General features: G+C 51.1%; 1 protein-coding gene across 5 annotated transcripts in view; it reads right to left on the bottom strand.

Annotated features, from left to right (window-relative positions):
- Positions 1–2,451: 2,451 nt before the first annotated feature.
- ldlrad4b (low density lipoprotein receptor class A domain containing 4b) overlaps positions 2,452–24,021 on the bottom strand; it is a 74,872-nt gene continuing 53,302 nt past the window's right edge. For 3 of the 5 annotated variants that reach the window (XM_029245999.1, XM_029246000.1, XM_029246002.1), the window contains 3 exons: positions 5,084–5,238; positions 4,204–4,254; positions 2,452–3,409 (listed from right to left, as the gene is read on the bottom strand). In XM_029245999.1, the coding sequence (XP_029101832.1) occupies positions 2,873–3,409; positions 4,204–4,254; positions 5,084–5,238 (743 nt within the window). In that variant the 3' untranslated portion in view covers positions 2,452–2,872. Of the gene's footprint in view, positions 3,410–4,203; positions 4,255–5,083; positions 5,239–8,557; positions 8,596–21,140; positions 21,181–24,021 lie in introns of those variants that run through there. The other 2 variants (XM_029246001.1, XM_029246003.1) reach the window with 2 other exon arrangements.

Genomic DNA, 24,021 nt, shown 5'->3' with positions numbered 1-24,021 from the left:
AGAGCACTGGAAAAAGCACCGTTGGAAGTGAGGCACAACGAAGGTGGGAGCTTGAGTGCAACTGGGTTCCTATATCTGCTCAAACATGAACATTAGGCACCTTATTTGCTCACAAAATAGTAACATGCAAACCTCCTCGTAGAAAACATCGAACGAACCGTTTTCTTCCTCCTCCTCCTCATTAGCTACGGGAGCGGACAGAACGAGCCGGCTTGGAACAGAAGAGGACGAGACGAGAGGAGAGGAGAGGAAAGGAAAGGAAAGGAAAGGAAAGCGAACAAAAGAACCGCTTCTTACTGTAAAAATAAGGGTGTAACCAGGAATCGAGTCGCACGGGGGACGAGGGGACGAGGGGACGGGGACAGACACGGAGAACTACCGCAGACGGGGACAGCAGCAGCGGCAATAGCAGCAGCGATAGCAGCAGCGATATAGAAACAACAGAAGAGACACGCACTGCCCTCAACAGCCAGTCGTCACACACGACGGGGAGGAGAACATCGGTATCAAAGCAATGGAAGGCTTTCATCTCCACATCTACATCCCAAGTTTTCCCAGAAAAAAAAAAAAACAAAATTAAATTAAAATTAAAAAAAAAAAAAATAAAAAAACTGAACAAGAACACAGTTTGTTTTTTTTTCTTCATTGTTTCCCAAAGACTCTTGGTCTCACACACACACACACACAACTGTAGGCTGGGAAATTTCGCTGTTGGTTCCACCGTCCTTTTTCGGATTCAAGCACGAGTGCGGCTTTGCCCTTTTTTTTCTATGGAAACGCAGAGATCCCTTCAAAAACAAAACCCTACCGGATTCGGGGCCCACCCTACCGTGCCATTATCCGTACCTTCGAATAAGCGGTAACGGCAGCGCCCGGGGTCGTCGGGTTCCAACGGGCCTCCGCGGTCGGCATTTTTAAGCGAACTGTTTAACGAAGGATTCTAGGGCTTCGACGGAGAGCTGACCGGACGCCGAGCGGACGCGCCGCCTAAGAAAGAGGCTCCGCTGTACGCGGCGCGTCTGGCGCGGGGAAGCGGACGAGTTGGAAAGCAAACGCTTTGGATACTTTTCGGATGGGCAGTGGCGCGCGATCGTCCCGGTTGCACCGGCGTCTCCGGGAACGACACCTACGAGCAGCATCTGTCTTACAGGACAGGCCTGTACACACCTAGAGTGCGAAGAAAACGGGAGGGAGGGAAGCGACCAGCCCCCCACCGCCCCACCGCCGCCACCACCACCAGCCCACGGGATCTAGTCGTCTTTTTTAAAGGGATCCGTAAGCTCCGCCGTATTCGTCGCGCTTTCAGGTACGGGGCTGTGCAGGTAGTAAACATCGTAAGAAGCTGGGGTTCGCTTAATACTGTGAGTCAATATAGCAAAAGCTGAGAAGGCAACAATGCGCAGAGAAAGGCTACGTCAGAAGGTCGTCGGCGCAACCCTCACATAGCCCTTGTCTCGACCACGGTCCGACACCTGATTACACCTCACACATGCAGCTTTGGGACATGTGAAGAAGTAGAAGAAGAAGAAGTGTTCTGCTTTTTTTTTTTTTTTTTTTTCGTGGTTCCCCCCCTCCCCCCTCGTGCCATCTGTTCAGCCGGCGGCGGACGCCGGCGCGACGTGCTTGTGCGTGTGGGTGCGTATGGAACGGGAGGCCGGGGCGCAGACGACGTGGAAGCGGAGCGGAGAAACGTCTGCGTCTCGGGAGCTGCTGGATGGAGGGGAAGGGCAACGATGACGAAGCGCTCCCTCGATCCGCGGGCCGGTGGCGGGAGCCAGCATCTCACGTGGATTTTTTTTTTTTTTTTCCTAGACGTACGCTCAACGGCGAGGACGGGAACGAATGAATCACCCGCATCCCGAATTGGCAAAATCATCCCTCCGTTGGGCATGCGGTTTAACCCTTTAACCCTCGCCTGTCCGCGCTCCAACCCCGAACCTCCTCCGTCTCCCGCTGGACGTAACGGGCCTCTTCTGCTTCTTTTGGGCCTTTCATCCAGCAGAAGGAGAGCAGACCTTTCCCCGCGTTGTTCATTAATACACAGAATGTGTGGAAGTCAAAACACCCCCCCCCCCCCAGTGTCCCTGTACTGTACTAACAGTTTAAATCATGAGGATTTTAGGCTGGATCTGAGGATCTGTTGTGTTTTCTACAAAATGGACAAACCCCTATTGCTCCCACTGTAAATCTTTGGAGCCAAAATTCAATCCACAAATGTCAGGACAAACACACACACACACACACACACACACACACACAAAATTACATATAGCATTTCCCTCTTCTCTTGAAACGGTAAGATAGTGCAACTTTAGATAGTTTCTTTTTGAATGTTAAACAAGTCATATCCCCAACATTTAACTTCCACATGAATCTTGGCACTCAGATTTGGATTTCAACTGGTTTTCAATCTTGTTTGTGCACAGATCCCGGTCTTTATATAAAAAAAAAAAAGAAACAAAAAAACAAGAAAAAAAGAAAAACAAAGAGGAGAAAAAAATTCTCAATTCCACGGCCAATGCAGTCCTTGGAGGGGGGACTCTTCAGAAGCAGTACTGATCGTCTCTTTTACTCGTATGAAGAAAATACCAAAAAAATCGCTACAAAACCGAAAACTCCACGCAGTGTGCACCCCCGCAGTTTTAGCAGTATTGTCTTTAAAAAAAAAAAAAGGAAAAAAAAAGAAAAAAAAAAACAAGCATTTGTAAGCTTGGTTCCTCTCTTTTCCTGTCTGTTTCTTTGTAGCAAAGGTTGATATTCAGTTGTGCGTGGGAGTGTTGAGCAGGTGACCACACCCCCTTGTGTGGAGGGGGAGGAGCTAGACTAGACGGGCACATCCGCACCCCACCTTCGCTCGGCCCCGCCCCGCCCTTTACACCAGGCCGTCCCGCTGGCCTTCCTTGGCCTTGGCAGGAACCGTTGTGCTTTGCGGCTCGCCCTGCTGGAGCGTCCTGCGTCCATCCCCCGGCACCGGGGGGTTATTGCTGTGCTGGTGAAGAAAGAAGGAGTAGCCCGGGTAGTGGCCCATGACCTCGCTGTAGGCCGGAGGCGGGCCCTCCATGCGCCCGTGGCCGCCCGAGTGGGCGGCGCTGATTCCCGAGTTGCTGCTGGGCGGGCGCGGTCCCCCGACGCTGTGCACGTCGATCAGGTCGCTATCGAAGACGGTCCGGTTGGGCGGCGCGCGGACCGACTCCCTGTTGAGCTCCATCTGCTGCTCGGGGTCCCGCAGCTGCAGCGCGCAGGGCCCCTGGTAGGGCGGAGGCTCCTCGCCATCCGACAGGGAGATGGTGGGCGGCAGGTCGATCTCGTGCTGCAGGTACGGGTAGGTGGGCTGGAAGCGGCTGAATCGGTCGCGCTGCATGAACGAGGGCGCGGCGACCCTTTCCCGGGACTGCGGGGCGTACATCACCTGCAGGGGGCGACAAAACAAAGATGCTTGGCTTTTGCCCCACCGGCGACTGGCGATACACGCTCCACGCTCTCGCAGCAAGGCATCGTCGTTCTTTCAGGAAGTTGTACGAAACACGATGCGATCGCTACTAACCGACGATGATGACGTTTGGAAGCAATACTAATCGCTATTGCAAATCTATGAGATTCTATGAGATGTGCGTCGCGTTGGAGAAAAGCGTCTGCTAAATGAATAAATGTAATGTAATGTAAATCACGCTGCTGCTCTAATGCAACGAAACGTCTTAACGCGGTTACCAGTAGCCTGCGTTCCATTCCATGTAATCCAGCTAATACTATATTTTATATGACATTATTAATCCGATTAGGCGGGGCAATCGACCGCGTGAGGCAAACAGAAACAACGTCAAATCCCAGCTCGCATCTCGGTTTCGGTCGCTCAGGAAAGCTGTCGTCGTCATCGATAACGGAACGCTGCAGTCAGACGGACGCGGAGCGACGGCGCCGTGCCGGGATCGCGATCGGCTTCGCGCGACTTCCGCATCCGGCAATTCACACATCCCACTGCCTTTGTCGGGTTAAAGCGGCGGATGCTCAGACTCCGTCTAGACGCTGTCAGCGGCTGTAGATTAACGACGTGCCGGAAAGCATCCCTCCTCATGCGTGAACCCCCTCCCGAGCTATCAAACTCGAGCGCCGACGCCAGACGGCCCGTCGAGATTACGCCGTCTACGTGGGCGGGAAGCGCGAGGGGTCGTCTCGGTCCTCGAGCGGGGGGAGGGCGGCGCTCACCTCAGCGGCTCCTTGGCGTGCCCCGCTCTCCGCCGGCCACAGACAACCATCCTGGGAGAGAAAGGAAGACGAGGAGAGGAGAGGTGAGAGAGCGGGGATGCGGAGAGGCACCAGGGAGCGCTGCGTGGGGTGTGAGGAATGGCATGGAACCCCATTCACACTGCGGGCTGCTAACCCACTACCTGCTGGGCCTGGCGCTTGGCGGGCGCCATGGGGACACCCTGCAAATCGCTCAGCTACCGCAGAGGCCCGTCTGTGACCACATTGTTCCTCACGGCGTACGAGCCGCAGCACCACGTCTATATGTAATTAGCTGGTATGACAAGGAAGGACAAATGAGGCACAGATTTAAAGCATGAATTTAAAATAATAGAATATTTGAGTAGATGAGGACGGGACAGAAAGCCCGAAGCCCTGGCTGTGACTACAGTGAGACGATGTGCAATAATGTAATATAAAAAATAAAGATGATTAACTCCTCATTCGTATTTACAGTGTAACTAAAAACCTGCACTATGCTCCTTGAAGCAGTGATTTAAAAAATTGTAGTAATGAGATTTAAACAATATGTATCTGACAGGCATCGCACACACGTCTGTCTGCTGGGGGAAGCCGTCGAAACGTTTGCTGCTCGGTCACGTGCGGTGAAAGGAGCACCAGACGGGCCGTACCGCGGTAGAGATCAGAGATACTGGCTCGGCTGCACTGAACGGATAGGGGAGGGAATGAAGGCCACTACCTGTGTGTGGCCTCTATGAGGAACAGGGGTGCAGAGTTGTGCAAATTTCAGGGAACACTGTCCTTATGGACACCCCCACACACACACACACACACACACACACACACACACACACAGCCAAACTTGCACAGCAAAACCCACCGACTGTAGAGCTTCCTCCTGCCTCCTGCCTTGACTCTGGCGGTTGATGAAGGACCAGGTGGACAGTTTGTAGTGGTTCAGCAAGCAGATGATCACGACCACCATCACGGTCATCACCACGATTATAATGATTATCTGAACAAACTCCAGTTCAGCTGCGGAAGGAGAAGAAAAACACAAAGACGGACTGTTACAAAATAAAGCTCTTTAAAGAAAAAATTCCTCGACGATGTAAGAGTGACAGCAGCCACTGGGGGGCGACACAGAACAGCTCTTCAAGTAGCTATGAACATTTTTTCTAAAGCGATGAACAGACCGTCTGTGGTCCTTCGAAGTTATTAATGAAACAAAGAGGGGCCACGGCATGCTGGCCCTTCAGGGACGGTTCGCCGTGAGTTTCAGAGAGCAGCGAGCTTCCTTCGGCGGACGCTTGGCCAAGCCGTGCCCCCCCTCGCAAACACGGCGCCCCCATCGGACGAAGCGAGGAAGCAAAACCACGATTTCTGTGGCTCCGTTTAAAGTTCGAGGTTGGGCCGGAGGCCATCAAAGCACATTTGCATATTTCTAAATGTATTGTTTCATCGCTGCAATAAAAAATTGAGGTTATGTTGTTAGGGTTAGAGACCACGAACGGAGCAAATGGCGAGGAGCAGGCCTTGGCTGGGGGGGGTGGGCAGCGTTCCCCAGATGGCTCCTGGGGGGCGAACTGTGTACAAAGACCCTCGATGGGAACGTCCTCCGGTGGACGCCCCTACTGGCACTACCTGGGACACTAGGTGTGGGCTAGTGGGCGGAGCGAGTGCACCGAGTTTGGAAGGTCCAAGGTTCGAATCCCATTCCTGTGGTAGTGCCCCCCTTCAAGGTACTTACCCTGAATTGACACAGTAAAAACGACCCAGCTATACAGCCGGGTAATTTTACTAGAGAAACTGAAGGCAAGTACCTTGCTCGAGGGTACTACGGCTGGGATTCAAACCTGTAACCTCTGAGTCCAAAGGCAGTAGGTCTTACTACACTACTAGCTGCCCTGCCCTACACAAATGAGTAAATCACTGTAATAAGATTAGTGCACAAACTTAACACTGTATGTCAATTTGGAGAAAAGGCTCAGATAAATGTAATAATAGAGTAGTAATAACAATAATAATAATAATAATAATAATAATAATAAAGAGGATTTAAAGCTCAAATCCGGTATTTAACCAGTAAACCCCTTTGGTACTGCAGGATTTCCCCTGTGGGCAAATAGCCCGGTTGCTCCACGTGCCCCCTATTCCCACCTACTGACCCCAAGCCCCGCTGATCAGCTACAGTTCACACCTGCTTCTGGGAGCTAAATGCATTATGGGAGCAGATACACAACAGCTTACAAACATACCCCATGCAGGCGACCGAGGGCACGCCGTTCGGAAATGGCCACAGCGTGCGGCTGGAGTCGAACGCGCACATCACCCGGGTGCGAAAAGCACGGCGCTCCGAGTGGACGGCTCCTTATCGCCGCGGTAAAGTGCAAACATTTGACCAACGATGGTATCGCGCGACGGCAAACGTCTGCAGTCCGAGCGGCTTCTTATCATGCAAATTGGACGGAACGGCCGTACGCGGCGGCAGCGGCGCGACGCATCGGCACGCGGGGCAGGCCCGCCGCTGGCCTGAGGTGACCTTTGTCTTTAACCGTTTCCTCCTGCTCCATGCCATCGGCCAATCGCATTCCGCGCTTCCGGATACCACCTGGACGTCAGCTTTCAAAATACATACAAGGGTTGGGTGCAGACTGGACTACGGGTTTCAGGAGCTGAAGTTTAGCACGAAAACCTGTTGCGGGGCTACGGGTGGCGTAGCGGTTGAAGGCATCACCTGTCACCCAAAGAACCTGGGTTCGAACCCTGGAGAAACATACTGTACCTAGAGTAAATTGCTCCACTAAAAAGAACTGGATGAATAAAAGGATAAAGCACTGTAAACTGGCTAATGTGGTAAGTCACTTTGAGGAAAAGTGTCAGATAAAAAAAAAAAAAAAAAAAAAAAAAGTCTTCCTTCACTTAATTAAAATTTTGGCCCAGCGGTAGCGTAGTGCCACCTTTGGTCTCAAAGGTCACAGATTCAAATCCCCCCCTCCAGCTGCAGTACCCTTGAGCAAGGTACTTACCCTAAATTGCTCCAGTAAAAAAATTACCCAGCTGTATTAATGGATAAAAAATTGTAAGTCTTTTTGCAGAAAAGCATACGATAAATTAATAAATGTAAAAAAAAAAAATTATCTCAGATTTCTGGCTTTAGCATGGAAGGCCGGTCCTGATGGTGGACCTGAATGAGCATGAGTCTCCGTCGGGTCTTCGATGTTCTGCTCCCATGTCCCACTTGGTTGTCCTCCCGTGGCAGCAACACCCCGCCCCCCCACCCCCCACCCCAACACACTGCTGTTTTTTTGTCTACTTCGGTCACACAGTGCGGTCAGCTGGCCAGGGGAGCCCCAGACAGTGCGGTCTAGCAGCCTCAACGCACCTGTACGCTGCGGGGGGGTCAGACTGGCACACAGAGGGCCCCACACACATCACACAGAGGAAAGTGGCCCCTTTATTCTTTATATTTTTATTTCACCAACTAACGTATAAAATGCAACGCAGGGGATCTCAGCAGTCAGGGAGAACAGCGTTAACTGTGCTGAGTGTGTTCCTCACACTCCGTTATTACAGCGCGCACTCCAGGTGGCGCGGTAGGGGACTTGCCGTCCGCATACGTGTTGCGTGTTTTGCGAGAGCTGGAGAAAAACGGGTCAAAAGGGGGAAAAAAATGGAAAAGATCCAAGGGCCTTGTGCTGCAGACATCAGACAGGTCAATCCGCTTAGTCCCCGACAGGCTGATTACACCAGGACAGGGCGGGTTCTGCGGCCCCAGCAGGCCTCAGACACACACACACACACACACACACACACACACACACACACACACACACACACACACACACACACAGACTGTGTGACCTCACGTGCCCCATCTAGCTAAGAACAATTGCTTCATTACAATCACAGCCAAGCACAAGACAGAAAATACACATACAGACAGACACACACAGGATGCATGGGAGAGCTTTTAGTGGAACGTGCCGTGTGTCCCAGATAAACGAGTGTGATTCCGTTCTAAAGCTGTTTCCTGGTTCCTCTCCTCCGCAGCTCGGAGCGAGCGGCACTCGCCAAAAGGAAGTTCGGGGAGCGGAAGCGACACCCAGCAGCACAGAGCTGCTTCGAAACTTAAAGGTGAAAAGCTGAGAAACACGTGAGTAACACGCACTTACTTCCACAAGGACCGATCGCCAGGACCAAAGACTTTCCCACAGGACAGAATCACGGTGCCACACAGAAGGAGAGTAAGCTGCAGTAAAAAAGCAGGTTTCCAAACCCGCAGATCAAAAAGCGATGGAGAGGCGGACCCCCACCCCCCCCCCACCCAGCCCGCGGGGGACGCCGGCAGTACCTTTCTCCAACGGAGACTGGCTGTGCTGGGCGACCTTCCTGGCTGTGACATTCCCCTGGTCTCTCAGCGACATGCTGAGCCCCGCAGAGCTCAGGACAGCTGCGCCAAGCTGCTGCTCTGTCCCAGATACCGCTAGGCCCCACCCCCTCTGCCACACACACACACACACACACACACACACACACACACCCAGCCAGCCAGCCAGCCAGTCAGCCAGCCAGCCAGCCTGCCTGCTGAGCTCGCTCAGCCCCGCCAGGCAGCGCTGCCGCCGTCGCCGTGGCAACGGATGGCTCAGCAAGCTCTATCAACAAGGCCGGGGGCCGTGGGGCTCCGAAGCGGTGACCTGGCGGTGCAGCTGCGGGCAGGGCGAGCGAGACAGGGAGAGAGAGAGAGAGGGAGGCATGCAGACAGACACACACAGGGGGCAGCGACACACACACACACAGACAGACAGACAGACACAAACACACACGCGCAATCACAGAGCAGCGATACACACCAAACAGACACGAAAACAAACTCGCAGTCATGAACACGCAATGCAGGCAGAGGGAGGCCGAGGTAGACAGAGAGTCAGGGAGACACACACACAGACATGGACAGACAGAGAGAGACAGAAAGAGACAGACACAGGATAGGGGCAGACAGACAGAGACAAAGAAGCACACAGAGAGGTGGACAGAGAGAAAGAGACAGTCAAACAGACAGGGACAGAATGAAATACTGACAGAGGCAGTCAGAGGGACAGACGGACAGGTGGACGGGGACACAAAGACGGGCCGACGCTGCGCTTTGTGAGCGGACAGCGGCGCTCAGGGCCTCTCACATCCCTGACACCAGAGCTCCCTCACAGCAGACAGTGCACCTGCGGGGCCCGTAGGGGGCGCTCTTCCTATACACAGCTCCTCCCGGCGCCTCCTGGATGGAGGGAACATCACAGCTGAGCGCCAGAGCCGTTCCCTCCTACGGGCAAGGAGGCCTCCGGAGGCCCGGAAACTTCTAAACGCCAGACGGAGAGCCCCCCCCCCCCCCCCCCCCCGCGAAGCTACGGCATCACGCCGACCACCTTGACGGGGAGAGACGGCAGTCCCCTTTACACCAGCGGCTGCTCGCAGTCAGAGAGGAACACACACAGACACACAGACAGGCAGCGGTGGGATCTTCCCTGCGGTACGGCCCGCGCCATGCGAACACTGTACCGTAATCATATTAAAAGCTCTGAACAAGACTGCAGCAGTGGCTTATTTTAGAACAAAGCCTCGGCGGAGATGCGGCGACCCCCCCCCCCCAGCCTGCCCCACCCGGCACTGTTATCTACACCGCTTCACCAGGCGGACAAACAAAGGGACTGGCACAACCCGGCCAGCCGAGGATATGTGGGCACAGGGGAGCGGGTGCCAGCGCGCACACGCACAGAGCGACACACTGGTGGAGGTGAGCCGAACCTCTCAGAAACAATTACTGACCTGTTCCTTGGATTGTCCCCATGAGTCATAATGTGTGTGTGTGTGTGTGTGTGCGTGCGTGTGCGTGTGCGTGTGTGTGTGTGCGCGCGTGCCCAGTGACTCACTCCACCAACCAGGTATCCACTGGGTCGCGTCTCCCCCCAGGCGGACACTACGAAAGGGTCTGCAGGTTCACAGGCTCATATCAGAGAACTTACACCATATCAATATTGTTTACAGAAGAAGAATCTCAGCTACTAATATGACAACTCATTATTTATTCATGACTCTTTTCTCCAAAGCCACTTAAAATGTTACATTTCTACACCAGTTACAGTTTTCGACCCATTTACACAGCCGGGTAATTCCTGCACTCGAGGTTAGTTACCATGTTCAGGTACTACAGCAGCAGCAGCAGGGATTCGAACCCGAGTCCTTTGATGGTAAAGTAACGGCTCTAACCGCTGCGCCACCTGTTGCCCTAAACCAACCTGACCTTCACCACCAAAACTACTCCTATTTACCAGTATGATGCTGCTGTCATGTTCAGGGTACCTTTCAGTAATTCAAATATCAGGCATGTGCTGAAAAAATGTCTTATTTTTCATTTGAGTCATTATGTTCACTTCTCACAAAGGTTTTGTTCTTTTTTTTTTTTTTTTGCTTCTATTAGTTACCATGTCAACAGTATTATGAAGCTCTCCTAGACATCAGAGTTGGTTTTCAACTGAACAAACTAGGTTATCGATCTAAGGGTGTGATGGATGCTCCAGCTTGGGCCCTGATCTCGGTCAAATTAGCGGAAAAGCGGTACCTTCCGTAGGACCCCCACCCCCCAGGGACCCCGGTTATGGCAGTACCGCCGTGGACATGCCAGCACTAATACCGTAAACCCCCAGGAAACTCGTGCGAAACAAAAACAAACAAAATAGCCAAACAAGAACGAGACAAAACACATACCGAGACACATCAGCCCCCCCCCCCCAGACCCCGCCCCCCCCGACGCGAGATATCGCTGCTTCTCGTTCCTCGCTTTGAAGAAAAGCAAAATAAACAGGGACGTGTCGGCTCCTGCCGCACAAACACGAGGGGCTGAAGAAAGGGAGGAAGGGCCAGGAGGGCTTTGGGGGGGGGGTGCAGTAGCGGTCGAGTGCGTTTCACGGCGTTTTTGCGGTGGGTGCTGCGCTCGCTACCTCGGACCCGCAACGCTGGCCTCATGCTCTAATCTGAGGCCGAGCCCCTTCCCCCCCCCCGAACACTCCAGACATGTCTAGACGGCCTGTGTCATAACATGGGCTTTCCTTGAATTATTTAGCCTCCTGGTAAGGCTGAGAGGCGGCTCAGACTGCCTGAGCCCTCAGGCCACCTGCCAAGCCCCCCCCACCGTGCGCAACCGCAGACGTTGCATCACTGCCCGTGATGCATGCTACCACTGCCGCCGGGCGCCTCGAACCCGTGTCACTCGCCATGCCCCCTCTGCTCATCTCCTCTGCCCTCGGATCGATGGGGGAGGTCTGCGAAAGGTCACTAAAAGCACAAGTCTCACCCAGTGCGTCATCAGTAATGGCACGGACAGTTTTTATTATTATTATTTTTATTATCAACTTTACTATTTATTTACTGAGCTGAAACTTTTCTGCAAATCAACTTAGTATGAAGCAACTTGCAGTGATTTACGCATTTACAATGCTGGGTATTTTTTACCGCACCCATTCTGGGTAAGTACCTTGATCAAGGGCACTGCAGAAGGAAGGGGGACTCAAACCCTGATCCGAAGCCGGCTGCACGCCGAGCCTCCAGGCACTGCGCCACCTGCTGTCCCAGCCTCGTAACCTCGTAGCCTGCGGAGTCGCTTTGGAGACTGAACGATGAGGCAGGAGGAGAGCTGGAGGTGTCACACCTGGCTCTGCACCAGGTTCAAGTGTGCATCATTCAAGCACTAATTAGCATAAAACAATGTGACGCCACCGGCCTTTGTCATCACTCTCTGCCCTTGTCATGTTCATGGAATCTCAGAGTGTTCACTCTTGTGCCCACATGTCTTTAAAAACTTGAATCACCTTTTCCTATTATTTATTTTAAAAAAAAGGTCTTTTTCAAGGTGCAAGATCCACTTTTTGTGGAATCGGGAGCATGGGCAAGTTAAGTGAGGACAGCTGGACACCCCTAGGCGAATGAGTGCGGGGACCGGCGCAGAAGGAAGGCTGCACCGCTGCGGGATATCTGCAAAGGGGTGATTAATAATAATAATAATAATAATTATTATAATAACCACAGTGACAAGACTGAAGGATTTGTGTCCGAATGCTGTACTGCGCGGCTAGGTGGGCCCCCCAACTTACTGGGGTCACGCGCCGTGAAACCCGGCGTCGTAAGTCGAAATATCGCAAGTCGAAAGTGCACTTAATACACCCAACCCTACGGAACACCACAGCCTAGCGTATGTGCGATGGCTCAACAGTAATTACCCTCCTCTTCTTCTTCCCAGTAGTAGCAGGAGACACAGATGGGTGTTTCTGTGACATTATGGAGGCACGAAACACAACCGCGTGACACACTGGGACATGATGCGGATCGCTGCGGCGCTGCCCAGCATCGCGAGAGTGTCGTACCACAAATTGCTTCCCCGGGAAAAAATGTGAATTCAAAATTCGACGTATGGTTTCAACTTAATGTCTATCTCCAGCTCACCGTCGTAAATCGGGGACCACCTGTACGTGCGCGTCTCTACTTAACGCGTAACGGAACCGCAGCGTCCGCGCAGCCGCTCCGACCCGCCAATCAAACGCGACGTCGTTATTTACTCCTATTTTGGTAAAATTCATTTATCAACTTCCTATTTTGGCACGGAGATTAAATAAACGATGACTCATAATTGCTTAGACGACAGCGACGGGTGACGCACGCGGACGCGCACGCGGACGATGAGAGACAGAACAGAAGCGCGCTAATCTGAGTTTTGTGAATGAAGCGCGAGCGCGCGCCGCGGCCCCACAGGAATTCAATTCTCACCGCGGAGCATAATCATCTCGGAGCCGTTTCTCCAGGCGGGATTACCGACGAAGTTCATTCCCGAGAAGAAAACCAAATCCCCCCACCAAATAAAAAAAAAGAAACATAAAAATAAAAAAAAACTTAACCTTTCATCGCTGACCGGCGCCTGAACTTGGCGCGTCTGCCGGGTTTCCAGCGGAGACGTTGGTTGTGTGTGTGTCACCGGACCGGTCCGGGACGGGACGGTTGGGGGGTGTTGTGACCACACACTCCGGAAAGAGCTACACGTGTCACATTTTTAATACCACTGTAAAAGATGAAGCCAAAAAAGGGCGTGGAGGCTTTCGGGACACCAACACGTGACTGATATAAACATACTTTATGTATACAGCGCCACCTATATTGGGTCTTTGCCTCATGACATCCAAGAGGGATTGTGCAATTCTGCAATTATTATTATTCCAGCTGGTACTGTAAGGGTTAGAGTTGCTGCCTTTGGACCCAAAGGTCGCAGGTTCGACCCTCACCTCCAGCAGTAGTCCCCTAGAGCAAGGTACTTATCCTAAATTGCCCAAGTAAAACTACCCAGCTGTATGGGTAAATAATTGTAAATATGTACCTTAACACTGTTAAGTTGCCTTGGAGTAAAGCATCACACAAATTAATTAATCTGATGCTTTTCTCCAGTGCAACTTTCACTGTTAAGTAAATTATTTACACCACCAGGAATTTTTTACAGGAACAACTTAGTGTAAGCACCTTGCTCAAGGGTACTATAGCAGGAGGTGGGATTTGAACTAGGACCCATGAATGGAAAGCAGTGACCCATACCACTACACTACCTGCTGTCCTCATGCTGTTAGTCAGGTCTGCTTTATGATGCGAGATATATGTGGTCATGGGGCTAGTTGCCCCACACACACACACACACACACACACACACACACACACACACACACACACACACACACTTGCTGAAGCCGCTTGTCCTGCAGCGAACCGGAGCCTAACCCGGCAACACAGGGTACAAGGCTGGAGAGGGAGGGGACACACCCAGGACAGGACACCAGTCCATCACAAGGCACCCCAAGTGGGACTTGAACCCCAGACCCACCAGAGAGCGGGACCCAGCCAAACCCGCTGTGTCACCGCATCCCCCCAAACTAAACACTAAACGAAAAAAAAAAAAAACTGATTACGTAAATCCCAACTCAAAATTTTATGGTACACAAATTACATTCCATAGATCCAGAGCATTCTACCAAATCAAATAGTTCAAACCTGAATTACAGCAGAACTAACTAATTTACATGACAAGGTCTAGTCTGTACACAAAGCTACTTGCACTCATTTATACAGTAGGGCAATTTTTACTGGGTCAGTATCTTGATCAAGGACACTGCAGCAGGAGGGGGATTCAAACCCAAGCCCTTCCGTTGCAAGGCGATAGCACAAACCACTACACTACTTGCTGCCTTTGGATAGTAGCACCGGTATGATCTAAAATACTCACACTTGGTCCACACTGGACAATATGGAATACCTCCATGCCGTCTCCACGCATTCATACGGGTGGCACGGTGGCACAGCGAGTAGCGCTGCTGTCTTACAGCACCTGGGTGGTGCAAGAGCATATGCATTTGATCCCTGCTCAGTCTGTGTGGAGTTTGCATGTTCACCCCTTGCCCGCATAGGATTCTTGCAGGTGCTCTGGTTTCCTCCCACACTCCAAAGACATGCTGTTCAGGTTCACCCATAGTGTGTGAGTGAGAGTGTGTTCCACTGATTTACGGATGAGTGACCCATTGTAAGTAGTGTATCTAGCAGTGTAAGTCACCTTGGTCAATAAGGTGTGTGGGCTCATAACACTACATAGAGTTTGCCGGAAGTTGCTTTGGGAAAAAAGTGCCTGCTAAATAAATGTAAATGTCATAACATCTGCTGGTCTCTCATTGGTCAATGAGGGACTGGCTCAAGGTAATACTCCATCTGATTGGCTGCAGCTGTTTAATGAGGACCTGAACCTGTCTTCTTAGTGTCAAGCAGCACACAGGTGAGAGGCAACAGCTGAACACCGGGTGCTACTGTAACACTGACCTCTATCAATTATTCACAAACAGTCTGGAAACAGTTTAACAGGCGTCCATCCCCCAGGTGGGATCCGCGATGACGTCACACGATCGATGGCGCTCACGTCAAAGCACACCTTTTCCCAGCACACACACGTAAGCGATGCAAGCAAGAAAACTGGAGTACGACCAGGTGGGAGTTGGGTTATATCCCAAACTGTTATCAGAAAATTTGTATGGACTGCAGAAGATTTACTAAATTCAAATGAGGCCCTATAAATCCACAGCTGGGCTGCATTCCAGCTCCCTATGAGACTTACATGAATTAGGAGAACAAGGACAGGTTCAACCTATCTCCAGTATCACCTGGAAGAACCAGGTTGAGCCCTGAAAGGCCACGATGAATTCCATAAACTGCACATGAAACATGAGCAGCAGGTGGCGTAGTGATTACACCTATCCCATTACAGTCAAAGGATGCGGGTTCGAATCCAATCTCCTGCTGCAGTATGGTTGCCGGTCAAGGAACTTACCCTGAGCTGATGCAGTAAAACCGCCCAACTTAATAAATGGGTAAATCATTGTAATCACATCAATAAACCAACGGAGGCAGAACAAAGATAGAGAGGGAGACCCTGATGTCGGGTGCCATGGCTGAGAGGGCGCCAAAGGAGTAAGAGTGATACGCAGAGCCAGAACAAAGGCCTACTCCTTAAGCGTACAGCCATCCTGGGCTCTGAAAGACAAACTTTGTGCATTTTGATATGGAGTAAATGCGCGTGTTTCTCTGCTGCTCTCACTGGGATTTCTTCAGGTACTCGGTCCCTCCACGCTGTGCTGTAACAACATTTGATGTTTTCTGGAGCTGCTCTGCTCAGCTGAGATCCGAGACACATTATTGTGTCTGAGCTTTGTGGATAGTTGTCCTCTTACACGCGTGTTTAAAAATACAGTACATTCCATTATGAACAACCGTTGATCCTAATGCAGGGTTCCCACGGTCCAGAGCCTATCCTGGAAATGCAGGGTGTGAGGCAGGGTACACCCTGGACAGGACACCAGTGTCTTGCGGGAAAATGGCGCGCACACACACACACACACACACACACACACACACACACACACACACACACGAAGAGCAATTTAGAGTCACCGATTCACCTGAAACACTTGTCTTTGGAGTGTGGGAGGAAACCAGAGCACTTAGAGGAAGCCCATCCAAACACAAGGAGAACATTCAAACTGCACAGACTGAGCCAGATTCGACCCCACATCCCAGGAGTGTTGTGGCACCAGCGCTACCTGCTGTGCCGCTCAGGTGTGACATTAATAATAAAAAAAAAAAGGGAAATACGCTGCACTGTGGACAGTGTCCCTCCACACTTGTGTTATATTCATTGCAATAATCCCCAGGTTATATAACCCGGTACCATTTTCTTCACCTTACACACTGCAGCTTCATACTTGTAAATGTAAACAGCGTGTTGCGTATAATAATGACCGTTCCCCTCCACGAAAATGAAGGTTCTGCCAGACGGCGTCTGGGAAGCCTGCGACACAAAGCGCGACACGAGCGGGGTCACCCATCCCATTCATCGGGGAATCCTCACACACATCCGACGCGCAAACAGACGCAGACACCAGACACCACGGGCTCCCCCCTCCCCAGACGGCCGGCCCTCTCACCGCCCGGCTGTCTGACTGATGGGCCGTCCGGGGCCGACGGCGGCGAAAGCAAATGTGCTCCAGTCCCAGGGGACGTGAGCGGGAGGCTGGGGGTTGGGCAGACACAAAGGGGGGCAAGGCCAACGTCAAGGCGGGCTGACACCACAACTCATCTGGCTTCGTCAGCCTGGATCCCAGCTGCCCCAGGGAAAGGGGGGTGGGGGTGCTGCACATGCACGCCGTAGTGAAACGGTCCAGGGGCCAATTGGACACATTCCCCAAACAGGAGGGTCTTTCTTTCCCTGCCCCCGAATCGCCGACTGAACAAGGACCCTTTGACTGAGCTCCGCTCTACAAGGAGGAACTCCAAGTTCCATGTGAGATTCACCACAGCGCTTTTCAGTGCTCAGACGACTGACAGCGGACGTGCGTTACACATTTTTTATTCAATTACCACACTTCTTCTCCAACTTACAGTAATGTTTGTTCACCAAAGTAGAGTACTTACAACGATCTACCTATTTGTACAGCTCGGCAATTCTTACCATACCGGTTCAGGGTAGCTGCCTCGATCAAAGGTACGAGAGCTGGAATTGACATTCGAACAAGGACAGCTGGCAGCGTGGTGGTTAGTGCTTCTACCTTTGGACCCAAAAGTTGCAGGTTCAAATCTCACCTCCAGGTGTAGTACCTTTGAGCAAGGTACTTACCTGAAAAATTACAGATGCTGTCTAAAACTGCTTGTCCTGAGTGGGGTTGTGGCAAACTGGAGCCTAACCTGGCAACACAAGGCTGGGGGATGGGGGGGGACCAGTCCATTGCAAGTCACTGTAGAGAAAAGCATCAGATAATGAAGTGTAAATAGCAAGGCGATGGCTTTAACCACTATGCCACCTGCTGCTGGCCCATTATTTTATTTATTTTTTTTTTAATAATAGTTATCCGACCACCCGCCTGCACCCTGAAACCCAACCGCCCAGCGATGTGAAAAGCACAGTCCGCATACCCGGGGCAACAACTCTCACATCAGCTGGCAGAGGTTAAGAGTTCACCTCGAGACGAAACCCACACCTCGCGGTGAGCAGAGTGCAATACGCAGAGCCGTAATTCAGCGAATCCGTGGCTCAAAACCACGTAAAAAATTACTGTGGGGCGGGGGGGTACGAGCTCGCCCGCGTCGGCAGACGGGAGTCTGGAAAGCCGAGCGGAGATCGTGCGTGCCTACGCAGAAGGGCAGGGGGCGAAGGACTGGCGAGGGAAAGGCGGAACGCCTAAGGATGCGAGGCCCGACGAAACAAAACAAAAGACTGAGGAACCCGACGCCGTTCAACACCAAACACGATCCCTGCCTCCGGTAAACAGACGTTCCGCAGAAACTTTTATAACAAGACAATTACTGCCTCCCCCGCATGTTCATATTTTAAACAGGCGTCTAAACAGAATACGCTCCATGCATCGCAAGGCTCCAAACAGATGGGTCGACTCCTAATTAAGATGAAATAGCTTATTTGCTTTACTGCGGCATGAAAAAGCAGGAAAACTCGCGTTTTGTTCCCGAAGCCGCGACGACGTGCGAGTTGTCGTCGGAACCAGTGAATTCATCCTTCACGCACCTGCTATACGAGTTTCTTCGCAGGCGGGGCTGCGTGTGCTAAGGGATGCCAGAAAATACCCATGGACACGGGCGTTTTCCAGCAAGTTACCTGGGGGACTAATAGCAATATCCCAATATCGTTTATCGCCGATCTCCCACCGCAAAGGGTCTTGCTGGGTTCCAGCCCTGTTGGAAACAGACTTACAAGATCTCAATTAACGTATCGGTGGCTACTGACATTTTTAATCTCTCCAAACGTGACTTACGCAATTTTATTTACCCTCTTACACAGCTGGGTAATTTTACTGGAGCAGTTCATTGGTAAGTCGTCAGATTGAGGGTACTGCAGCTGGAGGTGGGAGTCGAACCTGCAACCTTCGGGACCAAAGACAGCGCATCTAACACACCAGCCATGTGTAAGAAATCACCAGCATAACGTTCACAGCTCGCGGCAAAGAACGAAGCAATTTTCCGGTGGCGGCACGGCCTACTGTTACCAGGTATCAAACCTCAGATGGTAAATGACAAACAATTTATAAAACGTGCAAAGATATCATTAAAAAAGTTCCTGCATCCAACATGGAATCGAAGAAGCCTATATGGGAGCATGTGTTGGCAGATGTGGGATCCTCAGCGTTGCAGGAACTGTAACCCTTCCAAGTGGCCCTGACGTACCCAGAGTGGATGCTGCGGTCGCCCGGGAAACGGGATGATGGCTGTCGCCGGCACCCGAAGAGCGAGAGCCGGCCCTGTTGCCCATCGCATCCGAGGGAAACGCGGCGGCCCGAGATGACGGGGGCAGGCAGGTGCAGTAGGCGGCGAGAGACAGCTCGCCCTCACCCCCACCCGTGTACACAGACATGACAACATTACGCAAACAGTTCATAAACAGAACCCCTCGTGATTAGAATGCCGCAGCAGGGCTGCCGTGTTAGAACACGGAGTGCCGTGGAAAGGCTACTACAGAGACTGTGAACGCCAGCAGCTCTCCGTACCTTAACAACACATCATCGCCCTCCTAACATCTGTAATTTTCCCTAAAAAAGCTGGTGAAACGCCCACATTTTCTTATTTATTCATTTATCTCATACTTTTCCCCAAAGCGCCTTACAGCATTAAGCCACTTACAATGATTTACCCATTTACATAGCATGGTCATTTTTCCTTATTGCTTCAGGCTAAGTACCTCCATCAATTATATAATTATATCACAGTAGGAACGGCGTCTCGAACCCAGGACCCTTCTGATCCCGTACCTTTGACTGAAGGTGGTGGTTGTTCATTGCTGTATCGTAGCGGCAATAAACACAACGTGACCATGATGGTGTAAAACCATGTTGTGTTTATTGCCACTATGATATTTAGAGTTTATAGGGAAGTCCTGGATTACGACTTACGAATTTCAAGTCCCAGTGCTGACCGTAACGTCTAATGATGACCGCTCCAACTGCTGTACGATAACAGGGCACCATATTTCTTACTGACTCATTCAGCGTGTCCGTCAGCGACTGCGTTTTACTCACCGAAACGATCCTTTATTTATAGAACGGAGCACAGCCTTCACGCATGTTAACTGGTAATATGTCCTTATGGTTTATGTAACGGAGTATAAGGGGTTTGGTTAGGGTTAGGGTTTAGGGAAAAGGGTTAGTCGTCAGAAGGGAACCCCGTCGTAAGCCGAGGACCCCCTGCGTTGTCAAAGTATGTCGAAATGATTGGTTCTTGGCACAACGAAAGGTGCCTGGCTAGAGGAGAGGTGGGAGTGAGAAAAAGCACTACGCTATTACATGGCAAGTGTTCTCTTGTTTGCTTGTTATGCTGTTTTGTGGCTATAGGCAAAAGGTAAAATATTGAGGACACCGAGTTCCCTCAGGGTACGAGGGTTGGGTCTCGGGTTCCCGGCGCAGCCCTGGCTACGCTCCTCCTGCAGATTTGCCGCACGCCCGCCGGCTGTTGACCGCCAGTAGGCGGAGATGTAGCGCTCGGCTGCGCCCCCCCGTCCAACCACGAGCGTGTTAGGAACGCAGGTAGCGTGAGGAGGAGCGAACACTCAGGTGGACAAAGGAATGGTGTGGGGACCCCCCACTGACAGACAAACGTAGAAATAAAGGGCAGAGCAGCTACTGTGACTAAACATGACTAAATCCCTCCCAGTGTTTGACTGCTTCTAGGAAATTAGAGCTTCTGAGGTAGTGCTGCACCACAAATGACCGTGACCAAAGTTAAGAAGGCTCCTGTCTGCGGTTGGTTTCTATAATTTCCATAATCGCATAATGCGCCGTTCACCCTGGTAACGCTCCCTGCGGCGGCGCGGTTCCGAAGGACTTCTCGAAGCCGAGGCCGGCCGCATTGAAGGGACCCGTCGCAGCGAGGTGCCCGCACATCATCTAACGATGCGCTTCCTGAAAAGTCTCATCATATTCCTCTGTAAGGTTTAAAATATGGAGAGGTGTCAATGCTGTTGTAGACATATGAACTTAAAATCTGGTTTACTATATTCCTGAAGATATTTCTTGTGAAAATTAAATTTTATAGGAAGGTTTTTTTTATAAAAAAAAAAAAAGAAAAAAAAAGGTTTCAGGAGCTCAAAGCAGATCTGAAAGAGACAGTCTTTAAATGCTAAGGGATTCAGCAGTCCTGAGGAACAGAGGGCGCTCATTCCATCACATCGGGGGGCAAAGACTGTACACTGCTACATTTTTTTTTTTTTTTTTTTTTTTTTTTAAATCTTTCACGGACAATATTTTCGGCCATTTCATACTGTAATCAACAGCCAAGTGCAGGACTGGTTTATGTCTTTTGACAGAATAGATTACCTGTCATTTTGTTGGAAAAAATCTATCCAGCCTGATCAGCTGCATCTGGCAAGACAGTGAAAGCTGAATTTATGCAACGAATAGACAAATGACAATATTTTCTTAGGCGGTTCATTGCTACACAATATATTCAGTGTTGACAAACGAGGGCACAAACTGCAGCCTAAATGACACACACAAAACACACACATCCGTTGTTCATTCCATCACTTAAGCTCAATGCTTTGAATCGCTTACGTTCAGTATCGGTATTTCATGTTTAAAAAATAAAATGAAAATCACATTTACAAAACCCATTTTCAGAAAATTCATATGAGAGATAAAAGTACAAAAATTTCCAAGCATGAACTAATGTTTCACACGCACGAATATACATGACAGCACTAATGCAATTAAGTATTTTTATCATTTGCCGCATAAAAGCAGGAACAATAATTAGCAAAGTAAAATATAATTGACAAAGTGGGTTTGCCATTACAGCAGTTTTGAATATCTAATCACTTATGTATATCATACTTAGCTTGTGAGGTTATTAATCGCACTGAATTTGTCATGCTAAGTGTAAGAGCTGGTAGTTGTCATAGCAATACTATGTTCCTCTACTGTATATATTTTATTTTTAACACACACACAAATACACACACTGCCTAAATGCACATAAACTATAGAAGAGTTTTGCTGAGTTTTCAACAGAAAGCAAATTATAGGATGAAGCGTATGCAATATTAACCTTCCGCAATTACTGGAGCTGCGAAACTTGAATTCTTTATATAAGGAGAACTAAAGAGAAGTGCTTATTTATTTATATTAATTATGTGCCCATAAAAAAAAGCTACCAAAAGATATCTTTTTAATGTGATGTGCGATATTTTTGAAGAATTCGCACATAAACACAGAAAACCACTTAGAAGCAAAGCAAAGTGGCTGTTCAACGAACAAAAGGCGTTATTCCCAGACAGCGCGTCGCACTCTGCGTCTCTGACTCCGGTCTAACGCAGAACAAACAGTCCATTGCTTGGTTGTTCCCTGGTGACTCATCATAACCACCAGCGGCCCACAGCCCCGAGTCACCACCCCCACCAGGTCACGGTCACTGTCCCCTCCCTCCATCCGGGGGTTGGGTGTCCAGAGGACCCCCACTTTCAGTCTGAGAGGTTAAAAGGGCCAGCTGGGCTGAAGGGTTGGGGGCAGGGGTGGGTGGAGAGAAATGTAGTAGGTGGAAGGGAAGGGAAAAAAACTGAAATAAGGGTAATTAAAGGGAGGGGAATGATGGGAGATGGAAATTAAGTGGAATGAAGAGGAGGAGAATGATGGGAAATGCAGTGATGGGAAATTTGAGATAATAGAAGAGAAGGGAAATGCGGGAAAGGGGAACGAAGGAGAAGGAAAGGGGTGGAAAACGGCGAGACTAGTTGGAAAGAGGAATCAAAGGAAGGATGGGGAGAAGAATTGAGAGAGGGGACGATGAGAAACCAAGGGAAGTGTAGGCGAGTCGGCACGAAGGGAGAGGGAAGGGAACGGATGTTAAAAGAATGGGAGGCAACAAAAAGAAAGGGAAGGGTAAAGGGACACATCGAGTGGCAAAGATGTGAAAAGTACAGTGTTTTTCCAAATTATTGAAAAAAAATTTAAAAAACATGAACAAACCCCCCACAGCGGCGCTGCTCACTCAGCTCTGATGAATCTCCCTGTTTTGTGCCTGAAAGGCAGGACTAGTTTGGAAAATGTCAGAGTTGAGCCCCTTCCTGCACAGTTTAAACATGATTGTACGTTACATTGTAACAGGGGCAACGCGTGGCCACGAGGCTCCTGCTCCGCTCCCCTGCTGCTGTCACACTCGGCCCAGGAGCTGTGTGTGTGTGCGCGCGCGCGTGGGGACAAGTGTGTGTCCCGGCGCGGTTTACACACTGCTCGTTCAGCCCACTGAACCAGTTCTGGTAAATCTGGAACGGACCCGGTCCGGTTCAAACGACTACACACACACACACACACACACACACACACAGAGAGAGAGCAGTGTGAGAGTGACACGAGAGCGATGCGCGACTGACAAAACCCGCGAGGACAATGAAGTTCCGCTGGAAAGCGAGTCGCGGCGGGCGCGGCGCGCGCACTGCGGGGACCACGACTCGCGCGCGTTCCACCCGCGATCGGTGCGGTGCGGTGCGGTGCTGTACCGCGTGGTACTCACACATGTCCGCCCCCCGGGGCTGCGGGCCGCTGCAGTTGCACGAGCAGATGACATTGGCGCTGGAGGCGGACGCGGAGCTTTCGAGCGGCGCCGTGACGTTGCGCATCGGGCACCGGCGCGGGACACGAGCGCGTGGCGGCGACAGCGGCCCTTGCAGGCGACACCTGGCTGCGCTCCGCATACCTCACGCCCCGAGTCGCCCTCGGTGCGGCGGTGGATCCCCCCGCACGGTGTGCGTCTGCTCTGTCTGCGTCTCCTTCAGGAGTCTCCTCCAGACTCCTCACTCGCTCATTCACTCACTCATTCATTCATTCATTCGGGACGCCGCGCTGTCAACTGGTCACGTGGGCAGCCGAAGCTGCACCCCCCCGCAATAAACCAAACCAAACCAGACCAGACATATGGGAGGGGGGATGGGCAGCAGACTCCAGGGGGAAGGGGGTGGCGACGAACTGTGGGGGTCGACTGGGAAACTTGCTCTCTGTCTCTCTCTCTCTCTCTCACACACACACACACACACACACACACACTCGCTCTCTAACCTTGCGGCGACCCCGCCGTCCGGCTGCCCCCCCCTCCCCCCGCATTCTATAAATAACTGAGGTAGTTAAGGTAAAAATGTCGAGAAGGATCGAAGCGACCACAGTCAGACCAATCACGCCAATGAAGGGCATAATAACGATATTGATT

The sequence above is a fragment of the Scleropages formosus genome, chromosome 18, assembly GCF_900964775.1.
Source record: "Scleropages formosus chromosome 18, fSclFor1.1, whole genome shotgun sequence".
In the NCBI taxonomy this organism is placed as follows: domain Eukaryota; kingdom Metazoa; phylum Chordata; class Actinopteri; order Osteoglossiformes; family Osteoglossidae; genus Scleropages; species Scleropages formosus.
Note: the sequence above shows the minus strand (reverse complement) of the source record. Positions and strands in the feature narration are given on the sequence as shown.